This window comes from Piliocolobus tephrosceles, unplaced genomic scaffold (genome assembly GCF_002776525.5).
Source record: "Piliocolobus tephrosceles isolate RC106 unplaced genomic scaffold, ASM277652v3 unscaffolded_42282, whole genome shotgun sequence".
Classification (NCBI taxonomy): Eukaryota; Metazoa; Chordata; class Mammalia; order Primates; family Cercopithecidae; genus Piliocolobus; species Piliocolobus tephrosceles.
The window spans coordinates 1-16,614 of NW_022326846.1; the positions used below are offsets into that span (position 1 = coordinate 1).

The window sequence follows — 16,614 nt, forward strand, 5'->3', positions numbered from 1 at the left end:
GCTGTAAAAGTTCTGGATGCCAGAGATGGGATCTTGCTGAACTGAAAAGCTGTGTGAAAACAAATGAGGAAGGTGGGGTCATGATTCCGCACGAAGGAGGCATCTTATGTTGGAAGCAGAGCAAGCTGGGGGCTGGGAGAAATGCTTTCCTCCCACTTGTCCTTTAAGGAGAAGCTTTTTTTTTTTTTTTTTTTAAGACAGAATTTCACTCTTGTTACCCAGGCTGCAGCGCAGTGGCATGATCTTGGCTCACTGCAACCTCCGCCTCCTGGGTTTAAGCAATTCTCCTGTCTCAGCCTCCTCAGTACCTGGGATTACAGGCATGCGCCACCACGCCTGGCTGATTTTGTATTTTTTTAGTAGAGACGGGGTTTCACCATGTTGAAACTCCTGACCTCAAGTGATCCACCCGCCTCGGCCTCCCAAAGTGCGGGATTGCCGGTGTGAGCTACCGTGCCCAGCCTGCATGTGGGTTTCTATAGTGGATATCTGTTTTATTTTTCCACCCAGAATCCATTCTCTTGTCTTTTCATAATTGTGCCTTCAGTTACCAAAAAGAGGGAGGGAACTAACCTTTTCCCTTTCTCAGCCCTACATGTTCTGATGAGGCCCTTTCTAGCTCTGACTCCTGGACCAGGCCCATGATGTTGGCCTGGCCAATCAGTGTATCTCCTTTTGCCTGGCTGCTGTGATTGGGTGAAAGAGACATAGGACCCTAGATGAGCCAATGAGAGCTTTCCCTGGAACTTTTGCTGGAGCCCTTGGAAACAGGCCTGTCTTTCACCTGGGGTCACTATACTGGGGAGATGGACCTGTGGGGGCCATTTTGCCATCACAAAGAGGGAACCTTCCTAATAAAGCCAACCCAAACGACAGAAAACCCAAGAAGCAGAAAGACAGGGTTCTGACAGCATTTGCGCACTGGGACCTGGGAAAGTTTGCCTGAACTAATTTCAATTATGTTTCTTCATGCTGGATAAATGAGATAGTAATTTAAATTCCATTTTGTTTTCATTTTCTTGCTTACTTCAAGCCTAGGGCCCAAGAGTTCTCCATTTGTTCAATTTTTTTTTCCTTTTGAATTGAGGTTTCACTTGCCCAGGTTGTAGTGCAGTGGCACGATCATGGCTCACTTCAGGCCTTAACAGCCTGAGCTTTTAAGTGATCCTCCCATCTCAGCCTCTCAAGGAGCTGGGACCACAAGTGTGCACCACTATGCCTGGCCAGTTTTTAAAATTATTTGTAGAGACAGGGTCTCTCTCTGTTACCCAGGCTGGTCTTGAACTCCTGGGCTCAAGTGATCCTCCCGCCACAGCCTCCCGAAGTGCTGGGATTACAGGTGTGAGCCACCGTGCCTGGCCTTGTTCAAATCTTTACTGAGTACCCAGTACCTGCCTGGTGCTATTTCTGGATGGGCAGCAAACAAAACATGTAAAAAATAAGTTCACTGGCCCGGTGTGGTGGCTCACGCCTGTAATCCCAGCACTTTGGGAGGCTGAGGCAGGCAGATCATTTGAGGTCAGGAGTTCCGAGACCAACCTGGCCAATATGGTGAAACCCCATCTCTACTAAAAATACAAAAATTGGCCGGGTGCGGTAGCTCATGCCTGTAATCCCAGCACTCTGGGAGGCCGAAGCAGGTGGATCACTTGAGGTCAGGAGTTCGAGACCAGCCTGGCCAACATGGTAAAACCCCATTTCTACCAAAAATATAAAAAATTAGCTGGGTGTGGTGGCACGCCCCTGTAATGCCAGCTACTCGGGAGGCTGAGGCAGGAGAATCACTTGAACCTGGGAGGTGGAGGCTATAGTGAGCTGAGATCGTGGCACTGTACTCCAGGTTGGGCGACAGAGTGAGACTCTGTCTCCACAAAAAAAAAAAAAAAAAACCGAAAACAAAAAATGAAATTAGCTGAGTATAGTGGTGGGTGCCTGTAGTCCCAGCTACTTGGGAGGCAGAGGCAGGGGAACTGCTTGAACCTGGGAGGTGGAGGTTGCAGTGAGCCAAGATCATGTCACTGTACTCCACCTGGGTGACAGAGTGAGACTCCATCTCAAAAAAAAAAAAAAAAAAAAAGTTCACAAACACACAAGATAATTTCAAGGGTGTGAGAAGTCGTAAGAAGAACATAAAGCCCAGTGTCATGGTCGAGAATGACAGGGGTGAGGAGTACTAACCGACATAGGAAGGGAAGGAAGGAAGAGAATGGATGGAGGAAGTTCTCCGCGGTGTGTGAACAACGCTCTAGACCCGGGATCCCAACCCCTGGGCTGCAGACAGACAGACAGGTAGTGGTCTGTGGCCTGTTAGAAACTGGGCTGCATAGCAGAAGATGAGTGGCAGGTGAATGAGCGAACTTTATCTGTATTTACAGCCGCTTCCCATTCGCATTACTGCCTGAACTCCGCCTCCCATCAGATCAGCAGCAGATTCTCATAGGAGCAGGAACCCTGTTGTGAACTGTGCATGCGGGGGATCTAGGTTGCGAGCTCCTTATGACAATCTAATGCCTGATGATCTGTCACTGTCTCCCATTGCCCCCGGGTGAGACCATCTGGTCACAGGAAAACAAGCTCGGGCTCCCACTGATTCCACATTATGGTGAGGTGTATAATTATTTCATTACATATTACAATATAATAATATTAGAAATAAAGTGCACAACAAATGTAATGCACTTGAATCATCCCAAAACATCCCTCACCCCCAGTCCGTGGAAAAACTGTCTTCCACGAAACTGGTTGCATGTACCAAAAAGGTTGCGGGCTGGTGCTCCAGACAGAGGTAACTGCACGTACAAAGGGCCCAGGGCAGGAATGACCTTGGAAGTTCTGAGGAACAAAGAGGGTAGGCAGCCTGAGTGCTATCACCAAGGAAGGGACAGGTAGGAGATGTGGACACAGAGGTGAGCAGGCCCAGGCCAAGCAAGGTCTTGGCAGCCCTGACGAGGAGATGCCAGTTTACCCAAAGAGCAGGGGGCAGCCATGGGAGGTTTTCAGCCGGAAGCGATGGGTTAGGTTTACATTTTTTAAAAAGTGTCCTCTGGCTGTGGGTGGGGATAAGCAATGGCCAGCTGCTGGGGACAAACAGGGACAAGCAGACCACCAGGGCGAGAGGCGAGAGCTGCTTCTGTCTTGCCACTCCATGCATTCCTGTCTTCCACCTGCCTGTTTTTAGCAAGGCTGTAGCTATCGAGGAAGACTGGGCTGCAGAGGACACCAAGGCCCTGCTGACTGGTTGTAGCAGGGCCAGGCGGAGCTCTGGGTGCCAGTGGCATGGAGGGCAGACTGCCTGTGCCTAATTAAATGCTGGCCCTAGCCATCCGCTCCCTAGAAGGGTCTTGCAGCTCCTGCAAATGAGGACGAGGCCCATTCATTCCCTGGAAACTCAATTAGCTGGGCATGGAGGGCTCCATCTCTAGTGACAGGTTTTATTGCCTGCTGAGTCACCACCAGGACAAGCTGTATCTTAAATCTCTGACTTGTGCCTTTTAAAGTGTGGTTTTGTTCAGAGAGATGGGCTAGAGGGGGGCAGAAAATCCACAACAGACCCTCAGAACAAGGCCTGTCACTCAACGGATATTTAATTATCACCTTGGAGGAATCTGACACTACCTGGATCCTTCAAAGAGCTGTTCTCAGCGCCATTAGACTGACCTCCCATTTCTATGACAAGTATTTTGTATAGCAACTTTGTTTTCTTGAAAGGAAATTTATAGGCAACAAAAGCTACCTATGCATGTCATTTCTGGAAAATCAATATAATGCTCTAACTGCAATCTACAAGAAAAATAAAAGGAAAGCAATTTATAATGAAGATAAATTTCAATATAAAATTTCCCCAGCACATCCGTCAAGAAGATACAACAGAGTAGTCAGGCAGACGCCTGCACCTCGACATGGATTCACTGGGAATGTGACAGTTACAAGGGCAGCTGGGTGGGCGGGTGACATTTGCCATTCAAATCCTTTGGGGTAGCACTGCCATCGGGGATGGGACTTTCGGAAATAAGGAATGACTCTTGGGAAAGTTTTGCACTCAAGTATAATATTGCCTCCATTTTCTTGTTCCATACATTCCTGGGAATATGCAAAAACCCTGCAGCATTTACACATAAAATAGACGTAGGTTCAAGGCTCAGTCGACAATAAACATAAAATAATCTACCCATATGAGTGATGTGGTAGGAAACTCAGAAGCTAAGTGGAATACAATGCAATGTGGGGGCCACGTGGGCTCTGCTGTGCAGAGCAGGACATCAAAGTCCTTCCTAGTCCCCGCCCCCAGGAAGCCAGCAAAGTCAAATCCTTCACCATCACCGGCAATGCTGTCACAGAGTTTAACCCCTAGGGGGCGGTGTGCTCCCTTGAGAACCATCAGCTTAGAAAGAAGTTTGCAAGCTGGTGGCCTGCGGACCAGTCCATCCCTCAGGTGTGTTTGCTGTGGGCCTGCCTGTTTTCAGTTGCTCATTCTTAAAAAGTAGAGTGAATAGTAGTCCACAGTTGAAATCTGGGCACCCCCTCTCCACCCAGCCTGCCTCTATGCTTTGGGCTACCTGCCCAGCCCTCTATGCATCTGAAGCCCCCAGGCTAGAACAGGTTCACACAGGGATGGCAGAGGAAGCCCCGCTCCCGGCCTCCGTGTAGGAGCTCAGTTTCCCTTCATTTGCTCAAATCCCCTGTGACACAGATGGGTTCCCAAAGGACTCGCGGTGTGGGCTGGCACGACCTGTGGGCCCAGGATGGATGGTACCTGCTGCTAGGAGAACAGGAACCTGTCCTGAGACCCTGACCCGAGATCCGGGAAGGTTTGGGAAGACAGATCAAGGTACTGGGAGCATGAGGGGAAGTGAATGCAGGGATGACAAGGAAGACATTGGATTACTGATGAGGAATCATGGAAAGCACTCGCCTAAAGTTCGATAACCACCACTCCCTGCATTTTTATTGCCCCTTCTCAAAGCATTGTGTCACTCCCTGCTCCCAAAAGATTTTGTTTGATTAGGCTCCATTCTTCTTTTTTAGAGACACGGTCTCACTCTGTGGCCCAGGCTGGAGTACAGTGGTGTGATTATGGCCTCCTGCAGCCTCAAACTCCTAGGCCCGAGTGATCTTCCTGCCTCGGCCTCCCAAGTAGCTGGGACTACAAGCATGGACCACCATGTCCAGCTAATTTTTTTTTTTCAAATTTTTTGTAAAGATAGGGGTCTTACTATGTTGCCCAGGTTGGTCTGAAACTCCAGGTTGGCCTCAAGAGATCCTCCTGCCTTGACCTTTCCAAGTGCTGGGATTACAGGCCCAGCCATAGGCTCTATTGTCATGCTGTCCAAGAGTCCTTTCTGTGCCAATGGAAACATTCTGTATGTGCATTATCCAGTATAGCACCCACATGCACCTACTGAAGACTTGAACCATGGCTAGTGCACCCGAGAAACTGAAATGCTAATTGTAATTAACATAAAGTTAAATAGCTCCCTGTGGCTAGTGGCAATGGTATTGGGTCATGTGGCTCCAGCCTAACTCATTCCAGAACGTTCAGGGAGTCGCAGGTAGCACCCGGGAGAGGACTGCAAAAGGTCTCATGCACTCTGAACCCCCCTGGAAGCTTCTTGAGGCCCAGGAGACAGGGCGTACGTGTCTGTCACCACAGTCCCCCTTCCCTCACTTTTGACCCCACAGCTGTTTCAATGCCCACTGCAGGTGGAGATTCCGAGAGAAAGCATGGTTGGGAAGGGAAGGCTACGCACAGAGCTGATCTGCGGGGCGGCCACATTGCTCCCCACCCAGGACCACAGCCGGGACAGTGAAGAGGGGAGAGCAGCAGGTTTGCTCAGTTTGACATCGGCTCTGCAGCCTTTACGGGGGCGGGGGAGGGTTAACATGTGAAAGAACCCAGCCATTATGAGCTGAACTGTGTTCCCCAAAAGATATGCTTAAGTCCTTGCCCAGGTACCTGTGAGGGTGACTGTGTGTTTGTAACACGGTGTTGTAAGATGAAGTTACGCTGGATCAGAGCGGGCTCTAGTCCAATCATTGGTGTCTTGACAGAAGCGGGAACTTTGGATACTGATTCAGAGAGGAGCAGGCCACGGCAAGAGAGGGACCCACAGGGAGGCGGCCACATGAAGATGAAGGCAGAGGCCGGAGTGATGCGGCCACAAGCCAAGGGGTGCCAAGATTCCCAGCAACCCCCAGGAGCTCGAGGGCAAAGGACCCTCCCCTGAAGCCTTCAGGGAAAGCGTGGCCCTGATGATGCTTGATTTTGGGGTTCTGGCTCCCGAAACTGTGAAAAACACCTTTCATTCTAAGCTACCCAGTCTCTGGTCCACTAGGAAAGTGGATACACCTGCTAAGGGGCTGGGTCAGAGAGGCTGTTGATGGAAACCCTGCCCCATCGGCCTCACACCAGCTTCCTCTTTCCCTGTGGCCACTTCCTCCTACAAGGCAGGGAACCTCTCCTCCTGGGTTTGTGGGCACAGGTCATGTGTCGCTCAGGGTGGCGTCTTATCACAGGCACTAGGTGACTAGTGCTTATATGTCACAACACTGCTGCACAGATGGAGAGACTGAGGCCCAGAGGGGATGAGGTCTCAGCTCAAAGTCACAAGGGCACTTAAGGCAGAGTCTAATTCTTTAGACTCTTGCTCAAAACAAGCGCTTCACTTATTTTGAAATCTGAGGTCTTGGAGAAAGGAAGGGACTATCAAATTAGAGGAAGAAATTTCTCTTGAAGGTGTGCATGGAGGTGGCAAATCCGTGCCTCTCGAGGACATGCTGGGTCAGCCTGGGTCCCAAGAGGGGCTGTGCAATCCCGTGGATACTCGGATCCCCACGGTGGGGATGGCTGGGTCCTCGGTGCAGGGAGAGAGACAGGCAGGCTCCCTGCTGTGAGCGGCGGATACAGTCCACGGGATGAATGGAGAGGCTCTGTTGTCACCCCACAGGCCGGAGAGGGGGAGGGAAGATGGGCGGATGAGAGGCAGCTGGACGGAGGGAAGAAGGGAGCTGTGTGTGTGCGTGCGGGCACACTTGTGTGCACTCGAGGGGAGAGGAAGAGAGCAGGGAGCAAACCCAGGAGAAGAGCCAAGCAAAGAGAAGGCTGCCATTGTGAAGGCAGGGACAGCTGCACCAGGGGCCCAGGGACGGCATCCCGGGAAAAATTTCAGTCTTCTCTTCCCTGGGTGTGCAGAGAGGCTGAGAAGAAAGAGGAGGAAAGGCTGAGATGGTGGCAGTGGGGGCGGAGAGAGAGAAACAGAAGAGGAGAAAGGAGTGTGGAAGAGATGGGGCTGGGCTGCTGGCCGGGACAGAATGTGGACACTCAGTCACCACTCATCCTAGGAAGGTCTCCTGAGCACCTACGATGGGGTGGGCACTCTCTAGGCCTGGGGACCCACGAGGGCACAGGACAGAGGCCCCTGCCTCCAGGGAGCTGGCATTTTATTTTATTTTTGAGATGGAGTCTCACTCTGTCACCCAAGCTGGAGTGTAGTGGTGCGATCTCGGCTCACTTGCAACCTCCACCTCCCTGGTTCCAGCCGTTCTCCTGCCTCAGCCTTCCGAGTAGCTGAGATTACAGGCATGCACCACCACATCCAGCTAATTTTTGTATTTTTAGTAGAGATGGGGTTTCACCATGTTGGCCAGGCTAGTCTCAAACTCCTGACCTCAAGTGATCCACCTGCCTCAGCCTCCCAAAGTGTTGGGATTACTGGCATGAGCCACCATGCCCGGCCTGGGAACTGGCATTTTAGAAATGAGACAATCAACAAGACAAATGGGCAGAATACACAGTCAGTGGTGTTCAGTGGTGATGGGGGCACTGGTGGGAAAAAACTGGGATGAAGAGGAGGCATGGGGTAGTCAAGGAAGGCTTCTCTGAGGAGGCAGCATTGGAACACAGACATGAGGAAAATGCAGATGTGTAGAAGTTTCGAGAAAAGGAAAGAAGTGCAAAGTACTATGTGTGTGCGCGTGTCAGGCGTGGCTGACTGCTTGAGAAGCTGTGGCTGGAGCACAGTGACTCAGGGGAGACCAGGAGGCTGAGAGGGTTCGAAGGGAAGGGAAGGATCATCGGGACCCTGAGGTGGCTGTGGGGGCCTCTACCCTGAGTAGGTGGGAGCCAAGGAGAGCTCTGCCCAGAGGTTAAAGAACATCTGAACTAGGTTCTGACCAGACCCCTCTGGCTGCTGTGTTGAAAACAGACCAAGGGGTCATAAAGGCAGAAGCTGGGGGATCCCAGGAGAAACCTGGAACAGGGCAGGCAGGGAAGACAGTGACACAGATGGGCTGGTGGCAGCAGAGGGAACTCTGGGAGTATTTTGAAGGCAGAGCTGACAGGGTTTGCTGGACTGAATGTGGAGTATGAAAGGAATAGGAAAAAAAAAAAATCAAGAATGGCACTAAGGTTTTGGCCTGAGCAACTGGAAAATTGGAGGTGCCAGGGAGACGCCTGTGAAGAGGCGCTGGGGAGGAGGGAGCACGACCAGGAAGTGATACCGGACTCAGGCTTGATGTGCCGGGGAGAGCTCCAGGGGCGATGGCCAGGACGCAGAGGGACCAGGGTGGATGGGGTTCAGGACAAGGGGCTAAGGGCAGATCCCAAGAGAGTGGCAGGGAAAGAGGGGCGTGGGGGCACTTTATAGCATCGCAGAGGAGGATGGCCCATGCAGCAGCCCTCCTGCCCCTGTGGTCCACTTTAGGGAAAAGACAAGTCTCACTTATACACGGCAGCATGTCTTTTGTTGGGGATGCCAAAATGCCCAGCAGGCGCCCTTCCATCCTCCCACGTGAGAGGGCGATGGGGTGCCCCACGTGTCCTGCCATGGTAGGGGTCAGCAGGGCACAGAGGCCCCCCAGCCCCTAGTGAGGGTTAGCTGCCCAAGGTTGATGGCCAGGTTCCGGTCCTCAGCCGACCTCTCTACCCAGCTTTGTGTGAGAAGAGTGAAAATAATTGGGGTGCTCAGGACCAAACCCCAAAACAGGCTCCAAGAGCCCTGGCAAGGCCTGGTCTTATGAGGAGGATGTGCTCCCTGCTCCCCTGGTGCATTTTAGAACATGATGCGGAAGAGCAGAGGGCCCACCACCATCTCTGCGAAAGCCTGGACCAGATGGCAGAAGCTGGGGTCGGGAAACAATCTCAGAACTGCCAGATTCAGGTGTGGATGGAGAAAGGCACGATCCCAATGGGGAGAAAATGGCACTCCAATCTAGTTCATCAGAAAGGGCTGGAAAATGTTGGCTTTTTGTTGATGTTGTTGTTGTTGTTATTATTATTATTATTATTTATTTATTTATTTATTTTTTTTTTTGAGACAGAGTCTCATTCTGTCAGGCTGGAGCACAGTGGTGCGATCTTGGCTCTCTGTAACCTCTGCCTCCTGGGTTCAAGTGATTCTCCTACCTCAGCCTCACGAGTAGCTGGGATTACAGGCACCTGCCACCACACCCAGCCAATTTTTGTATTTTTAGTAGAGACAGGGTTTCACCATGTTGGTCAGGCTGGTCTCAAACTCCTGACCTCAGGTGATCCTCCCACAGTGCTGGGATCACAGGTGTGAGTCACCTTGCCTGGCCTGTCTCTTTTGTTTAGGGAGCAAAAAATTCAATGTTTTTGAAGCCAGCTGCAGTCGGGGTTCCTGTCCGTTAGATCTAAAGGCAATCTATTGCCATGAGCATCACACATCTTCAAGAGCAAACAGGGCAGCCAGGAAGTGCATTCCCTTGCTCAAGCAGAGCTCACACATCAACATCACCTCCTCAGAATCGAGGGGGACAGAGCTACAGTAGAATTGCTGGAGTGGAAGGAGATGCCCATTATCAGTTTTGCCAGAAACTGGCAAACTGCTCTTCAAAGTGGAGGGAACAATTTGCCATCATACTGCTAAGTGGATGTGATTTCCTGTTTTCCTACATTCTCACCAACATGTGGTGCGATGGGGTCTCTTCGTATTTACCGTGGTCATGGCTGGGATGTGACAATGCACTGTTGGCTGCGTTTGCATTTTGCTGATTACCAGAGAGGCTTAACACATGCTGCCACATTTTGATCCGTGAGCGAAACTTACTGTGACATTAATCAGAACATTGGCCTGAGGTGGGCTGTGTGATTGTGCAAATCGTCGTCATTGCTAAATTTTTTTTTATTATTGTTTTTTAAAAATTGAGATGGGATCTCACTGTTTTTCCCAAGCTGGTCTCGAACTCCTGGCCTCAGGTGATCCTTCCACCTTGGCTTCCCAAAGTGCTGGGATTACAGGTGCGAGCCACTGCACCCAACCATCATTGCTAAATTTCCCAAGTGCCTACCATGACCCTGTACCAGACACTGTTCTAATATATTTCATCTTCACAAAACTCCATGAGTTAAGTGACATTATTAACTGTGGTTGAGGTGGCCAAGACGCAGAGGCTAAATAACTTGTCCAAGTTCATGCAGCCAGAAAGCAGCAGAGACTGGATTCGAACCCAGGCAAAGCTAATGCCCTCAACCACTCTGCAGAGAGCTGGGAGATGTCTCATTCTGGGAACGCTGTACAACTTTGACTTGTGTGTATATAAGTGATCACAGGCAGGGCAACGGCACTTCAACTGCTGAACTGTGTTAAAGGATGACTATAAAACCTTTGTAGAAACTGAGGATGTGGCTGGGCACAGTGGCTCACACCTGTAATCCTAGCACTTTGGGAGGCTGAGGAGGGTGGATTGCTTGAGGTCAGGAGTTCGAGACCAGCCTGGCCGACATGGTAAAACTCCATCTCTATTAAAAATACAAAAAATTAGCTGGGTGTGGTGGCGTGCACTTGTAATCCTAGTTACTGGGGAGGCTGAGGCAGGAGAATCGCTTGAACTCAGGAGGTGCAGGTTGCAGTGAGCTGAGATTGTGCCACTGCACTCCAGCCTGGACAACAGAGTGAGACCCTGTCTCAAAAACAAACAAACAAACAAACAAACCTGAGGATGAAATTGATCCTTCCAAGGGTATTCATATCTGAGATCCAATCCCCCAAGTTGTAAGAAGCCATACAGAGAAATATTCATGAACAAATTGATATTTATCCTGCTTAAACTTAGCTTCTCTCATTTTGTCCTTTTTTCAATCTCCATTGCAAACATGGGGCCATGCAAAGCAAGATCACTGCAAAATGAAATTGCAAATCTTTTAAAAGATGCAGGGTTTGTGAAATTAATTAAGATGACGCTGGAAGATAGTTCAAAAAACACAGGCAAATCCACTGACGAATAATTACCTGGTCTATAAAGATACTACATGAAGGAGAAGAGACTATTGAGAAGGATGATGAAGTATGAGATGCACTTCACAGGGGAAGATTCAGATGTCAAAGAATTAGGAGAGTCCCTTGAAAAAACTGATCAAATCTCAAATACTTTTGCAAAAATGTCCCTGGTGAAGTAAAGGATATCATCTTGTGCCATCCATTTAAATTTGTGAAACACATTATATTCCTCCCTACATTTCATCAATTCACTTGATTAAAGAATCAACTCATTAGTTACAGCTAGAGCCCAATCTTTGTTAAATATCATTAGATACAACCTAACAGAGGGCCGCGTGTGTTGGCTCATGCATGTAATCCCAGCACTTCGGGAAGCCCAGGCAAGTGGATCACTTGAGGCCAGGAGTTTAAGACCGGGAGTTTTGGCCAACATGGCAAAACCCCATCTCTATAAAAAATACAAAAATCAGTCAGGTGTGGTGGCAGGCGTCTGTAATCCCAGCTATTCAGGAGGCTGATCCTGGATCGCTTGAATCCAGGAGGCGGAAGCTGCAGTGAGCTGAGATTGTGCCAGTGCACTCCAGCCTGGGTGACAGAGCAAGACTCTGTCTTAAAAAAAGAAAAAAAGAGACGTAACATAACAGAGTTATTCTTGAAATATCATAGTTTCATTTCTAGATCAAATACCTTACTAAGTACATTAAAAGCACTATTTATTATGAAATGTGGGTCCACTTAAGTAGCATTTTTCTGGGGTCAGTCTTCCTTAGTTTGGGCTGATCTCCTCTATTCAAACGACTATCTCAAACACAAATGGCTAATAACCGTTAGGGTGGCCTAGACTTTACTTGCCCTTCAGTATCCATTTGCTTCTTCTCCCACAGTAAAATAATTTTCATCTGGGTAAATGTCTAGAATAAGACTACATTTCGCAGGCCCCCTCGCAGCCATGCATGGCCATGTGACTTGTTTCTCACCAATGGGAAATAAGGAGAAAGGGAGTCTGAGTCTCTGACCACTTCATAGATCAGGGTCACCAGAACTTGGAATTTTATTTGACATTCCCGGTCTCTCTGACACACACGGCCAAACTTAAATCCAACTGAACTAACTTTGCCAGGTGGCCACATGAACACAGGGTTTAATATGGCTGAAGACTCAGCAGGAACAATTTATTTTTGGTCCCTGAGGGATTAAAAATTTACAATATATTCTAATATGTATGTACAAATCAATCTAAAAGGAAAAAAATAATCTAGAAGGTTTTGAAGTCGTTAGATTTTTGTCATTTTTCTTAGTCAACACTGATCAGTATGACATATCATACAGTTGGATCTTTATTTCCACTTTAAACAACAACCTAATATAAAACTCAAACCTGAGCTTCCTAGCTGCCAAGGCAAAGAGGGAAAGTATACAGGGTGTGTGGCTCTTATTATTTAATAACCAGGAGTGCACCAGTTCATCAGACTAAACAGGTGTTTTCAGGTTCCTGAGTTCTGAAAGTAAGGCTGGAATGGGATTCCTTATACAGAGTGGCATTCTAAACATAATGAATAAAATTCTCAGTGCCAGTTTTACAAACATATAAATGTTCTCTGTGTCCGGCTCTTTACACTTGACATTATGCTCCCAGTCTTCATGAGGGTATAATAATGAAGCATAGTTGAATAAAAGCACTTCTTTAGGGAGACAGCTTTTTGGTGACTTCCGTACATTCAAGGACAAGTTTGGGAAATCCACTTTAGAGAATGTGTATTCTTCAGATAGTTTGTTTTCTCATGTTGTCTCTAAGATTTTGGAACACTAGCCTTAAGCTCCCACCCTTGGCCCTCAGAATGTCACAGAATATGTGAGCTTCCTTTCAGTCTGATGAATACGATTTCCATGCCCCCTCTGAGTTCCCATGATCTTGCATTCCATTTTGATTATGCCACAAACACCTCACCTCTGGGCAGGTCTCTTTTTTGGGCCGCAGTGGCCCTGGCTGTGAAATGAGGGGGATTGATGAGAACAGGGTTAGGGTCTTTACTGATCTTACGGCATCCAAAACGAAAAGTTTCTTTATAGACCTTTCACCCAGAGGTTGTGAAAACAGAGTCTGTGAGCCACACACTCACCCCTCAGACATATTTTTTTTTGGCCTCCAGTATACATTAAACAAAAAGTAAGTTGTGCCGCATATTTTAAAATAATATTTTCAGTGAAATATTCAGACTTTAAAACATTTCAAGGTTGTCACTCTTGAGTGCATGGCTGTACTTGCTGGACCCAAGTTGCAGGTGCATCTTTAATAAGGGCCCACTGCTCTGCTGCGGGCCTGCCTCTCCTGCTTCTGCTAGCAATATCCAGGCCCTCCAACCATCTAGGGTGGTGGCCATGGTAACCTCTGACACATGTGGCTTTCTGCAGAGGCTCAGGGGAACCAACAGGTGGTTGATTCTGCACAATGGCACGCATGATATACAGGAACAAGGTATAGGAACAAGGCCTTCCTAGTTCTCAGCAGAACATACTTTCTAGGTGATTCTGGCTGTGGGATGAGGCTGTAAGAAGACACACCTTACTGGCTTGCTCCCCACCCCAAAGCATCCCTGCCAGCCCACAATGTGTATCTGAGAGGTGGCTGCCCAGCCTCGAGGGCTGCAGGTTCAGGGCTGTGAACAGGGCTGAAGGAGGCGTCCATCCTTCCCTGGTGGCACTCCCACCCAAACAAACCCCTTGTCACTTGGATGCAACTTCCTGGGGTTGCAACATCTGAACCACAGTATCTGATTTCACAACTGCCGCAGCTTCTTACCCAAGGTGGAGAGTATTTATTTTTAATTAAAGCAAGTTAAATTAATTGAGTCTGGAGGGTTTTGCAATAGAGCTTGTGGTAAGTAACTATACTGTAATTGCATCTCTACCTCAGACAACCAGCCTGGCAGGTGAGCCTTCAGAGCCCACCAAAGACCTCCTGCAGGATAAGCAAACAGGAACCAGGTCACCCTCCACCGAGGACAACACTTACCGGGTGAGTGTGGACAGTTAACCACCACGTCAGCTTCTGCACCACCTTGGTTACCGCCATGTAGAGAGCGACCACACAGCCCCATATCTGTTCCCCTCCATGAATTCCCATCCCCCACCCCCATGTTTTGGAACCTTCTTCCAAGCTGATGGTTTGAAGTCAACACAACAGTCCCTGATGTGCTTAATAATAATTAACAGAGGATGCAAACTCATGCACGGGCACCTTGTGGCCTCTCTGCACTATAATTCATATTTTGAAAAGACTCACTTTTTTGGGAGGGGGATCTCAAATTCCTTTGACAAGGTCACTTTGCATCACTACTGTAGGCAAATACATCTGTATTTCTCTAATACACACAGAAATAAATGCACAACTCTGAAATTATAAGAGTTGCTCTAGGGGCTATCCAGAATCATCTCGGGTACCGCAGTGGCGCACAGACCACACCCAGGGATGCCCGCCCCGGCTGTCACTCCCTTCCTGCACCCAACCCCGTCCCTGCTCACCTGTCCGGTAGCCGGTGCTATTGAGGTACACGGCGAAGGTGCGGCTCTCATGCTGCGCCTGCCAGGAGGGCGAGGAGCAGTTCTCGTTGTTGGTGTAGGTGTTGTGGTTATGGACGTACTTGCCGGTGAGGATGGAGGAGCGCGAGGGGCAGCACATAGGCGTGGTCACGAAGGCGTTGATGAAGTGCGCCCCGCCCTGCTCCATGATGCGCCGGGTCTTGTTCATCACCTGCATGGAACCTGCAAGGTGAAGGTGGAAGTGAGGTGCAGGGCAGGAGACCCGGGGGGCACCAGCACTGGGGGGACTCTCACCGTGGCATCCCTAGGTCTGGAGTGGGCACATTCTGCAGACCTATGGGGCAGACGGGGCAGGGGCCACTGCTGCACGGTGGGACCGTCCGGCCCCATCAGGGAGGATCCTGGATCCTGAGTCTGCCTGGACACTCCTGTGGTCCAGGTCTGGAGTCTGGAGGATTTTGCAATGGTGCTGGAGGTGCGTGACTGTAGTAAGTGCCTGTACTGTCACTGTCCTGTACTGTAATTGCATCTCTACCTGTAGGGCAGGTAAAAACCTGTTTATAAATGACCTGAGACTGGAATCAAACTGTTTTACAAATTTTAAACAGAACATTGTTTTTTTGTTTTTTCTTTCGGAAACCAACCACCATGTAAATTGAGGGAAGATTATACTTTGTTTTCTTTGGAACCTTCCCAAGAATTGTTTGCTCTTATTGAAATCTGGTCATGCCAACCTGGTGGCAAACCTTCTCCCTGAGTATTCCCTGGCTGGGGTGCCCTGCCATCAGCCACAAACCCTGCTGGCCTCTTGTCCACATGTTTCTTTGAGCCTGGAACCCATCAACCCTCACCCCAAATTCAACCCATCGGCCTAGTACACCTCTCGTAAGGAGCCTCTGGCACCACCCTGGCTGCTGGGGCTTGAGAGCTCTGAGCACTCTTGCAGCGTGTGTCCTGAGTACTGATCACACCCCAGGCTTTGAGGTTTCGGTCATGCCTGCTCTTCTTTGTTTTCTTTTCTTTCTTTCTTTTTTTTTTGGGGGGGGGACAGTGTCTTGCTCTGTTGCCCAGGCTGGAGTGAAGCGGTATGATCTCAGCTCACTGCAATCTCTGCTTCTCAGATTCAAGAGATTCTCCTGCCTCAGCCTCCCAAGTAGCCCCCACACCCGGCTAATTTCTGTATTTTTAGTAGAGACAAGGTTTTGCCATGTTGGCCAGGCTGGTCTTGAACTCCTGACCTCAAGTGACCTGCCTGCCTCTGCCTCCCAAAGTGCTGGGATTACAGTCATGAACCACCTTGTCTGGCCATGCCTGCTCTTGTTTCTCAACCAAGCTGTAAGCAGAGCAAGACACTTAGGAAGAAAGGAAAGGAAGGAAGGAAGCAAATGAACGTGTGTGGGAGCCCTACTGTGTGCAGGCCACGGTCCCAGAAGGGCAAAGGCCATGTGCTCCACTGAGTGCTGAATCCTCAGCACTGCTGCCGTGTGACACACAGCGCGTACTCAACATAGGTGTGACAAGTGCATACTCAATTGTATGCTGTGGTTGGTGCCCAGACCTTTAGTGATTTGATGGAAACATTCCATGGAAATCCTCTCTCTTCCTTCTACGGCCATCCCTGGATTTTCCCCTTTTCCTTGCAGTTCTTAAGGGGTGCAGCAGGTTGAATGGTGCCCCCGTCCCCTAAAGATAAGACCATGTCCTAATTTCCGGAGGCTGTGAACATGACTATATGTGGAAAGAGGGTGATATGGTTTGGCTGTGTCCCCACCCAAATCTCATCTTGAATTGTGGCTCCCATAATTCCCACGTGTTGTGAGAGGGATCCGATGGGAGACAA

General features: G+C 49.3%; 1 protein-coding gene across 1 annotated transcript; it reads right to left on the reverse strand.

The window, feature by feature from the left end:
• Positions 1-12,844: 12,844 nt before the first annotated feature.
• Positions 12,845-16,390, reverse strand: LOC113223683 (extracellular sulfatase Sulf-2-like). Its single transcript, XM_026453067.1, has 3 exons — positions 16,303-16,390; positions 14,757-14,996; positions 12,845-13,221 (listed from the first exon to the last, which is right to left on the reverse strand). Exons 1-3 carry the CDS (start codon positions 16,388-16,390, stop codon positions 13,163-13,165), a joined length of 387 nt encoding a protein of 128 aa, XP_026308852.1. The 3' UTR covers positions 12,845-13,162.
• Positions 16,391-16,614: the final 224 nt, after the last annotated feature.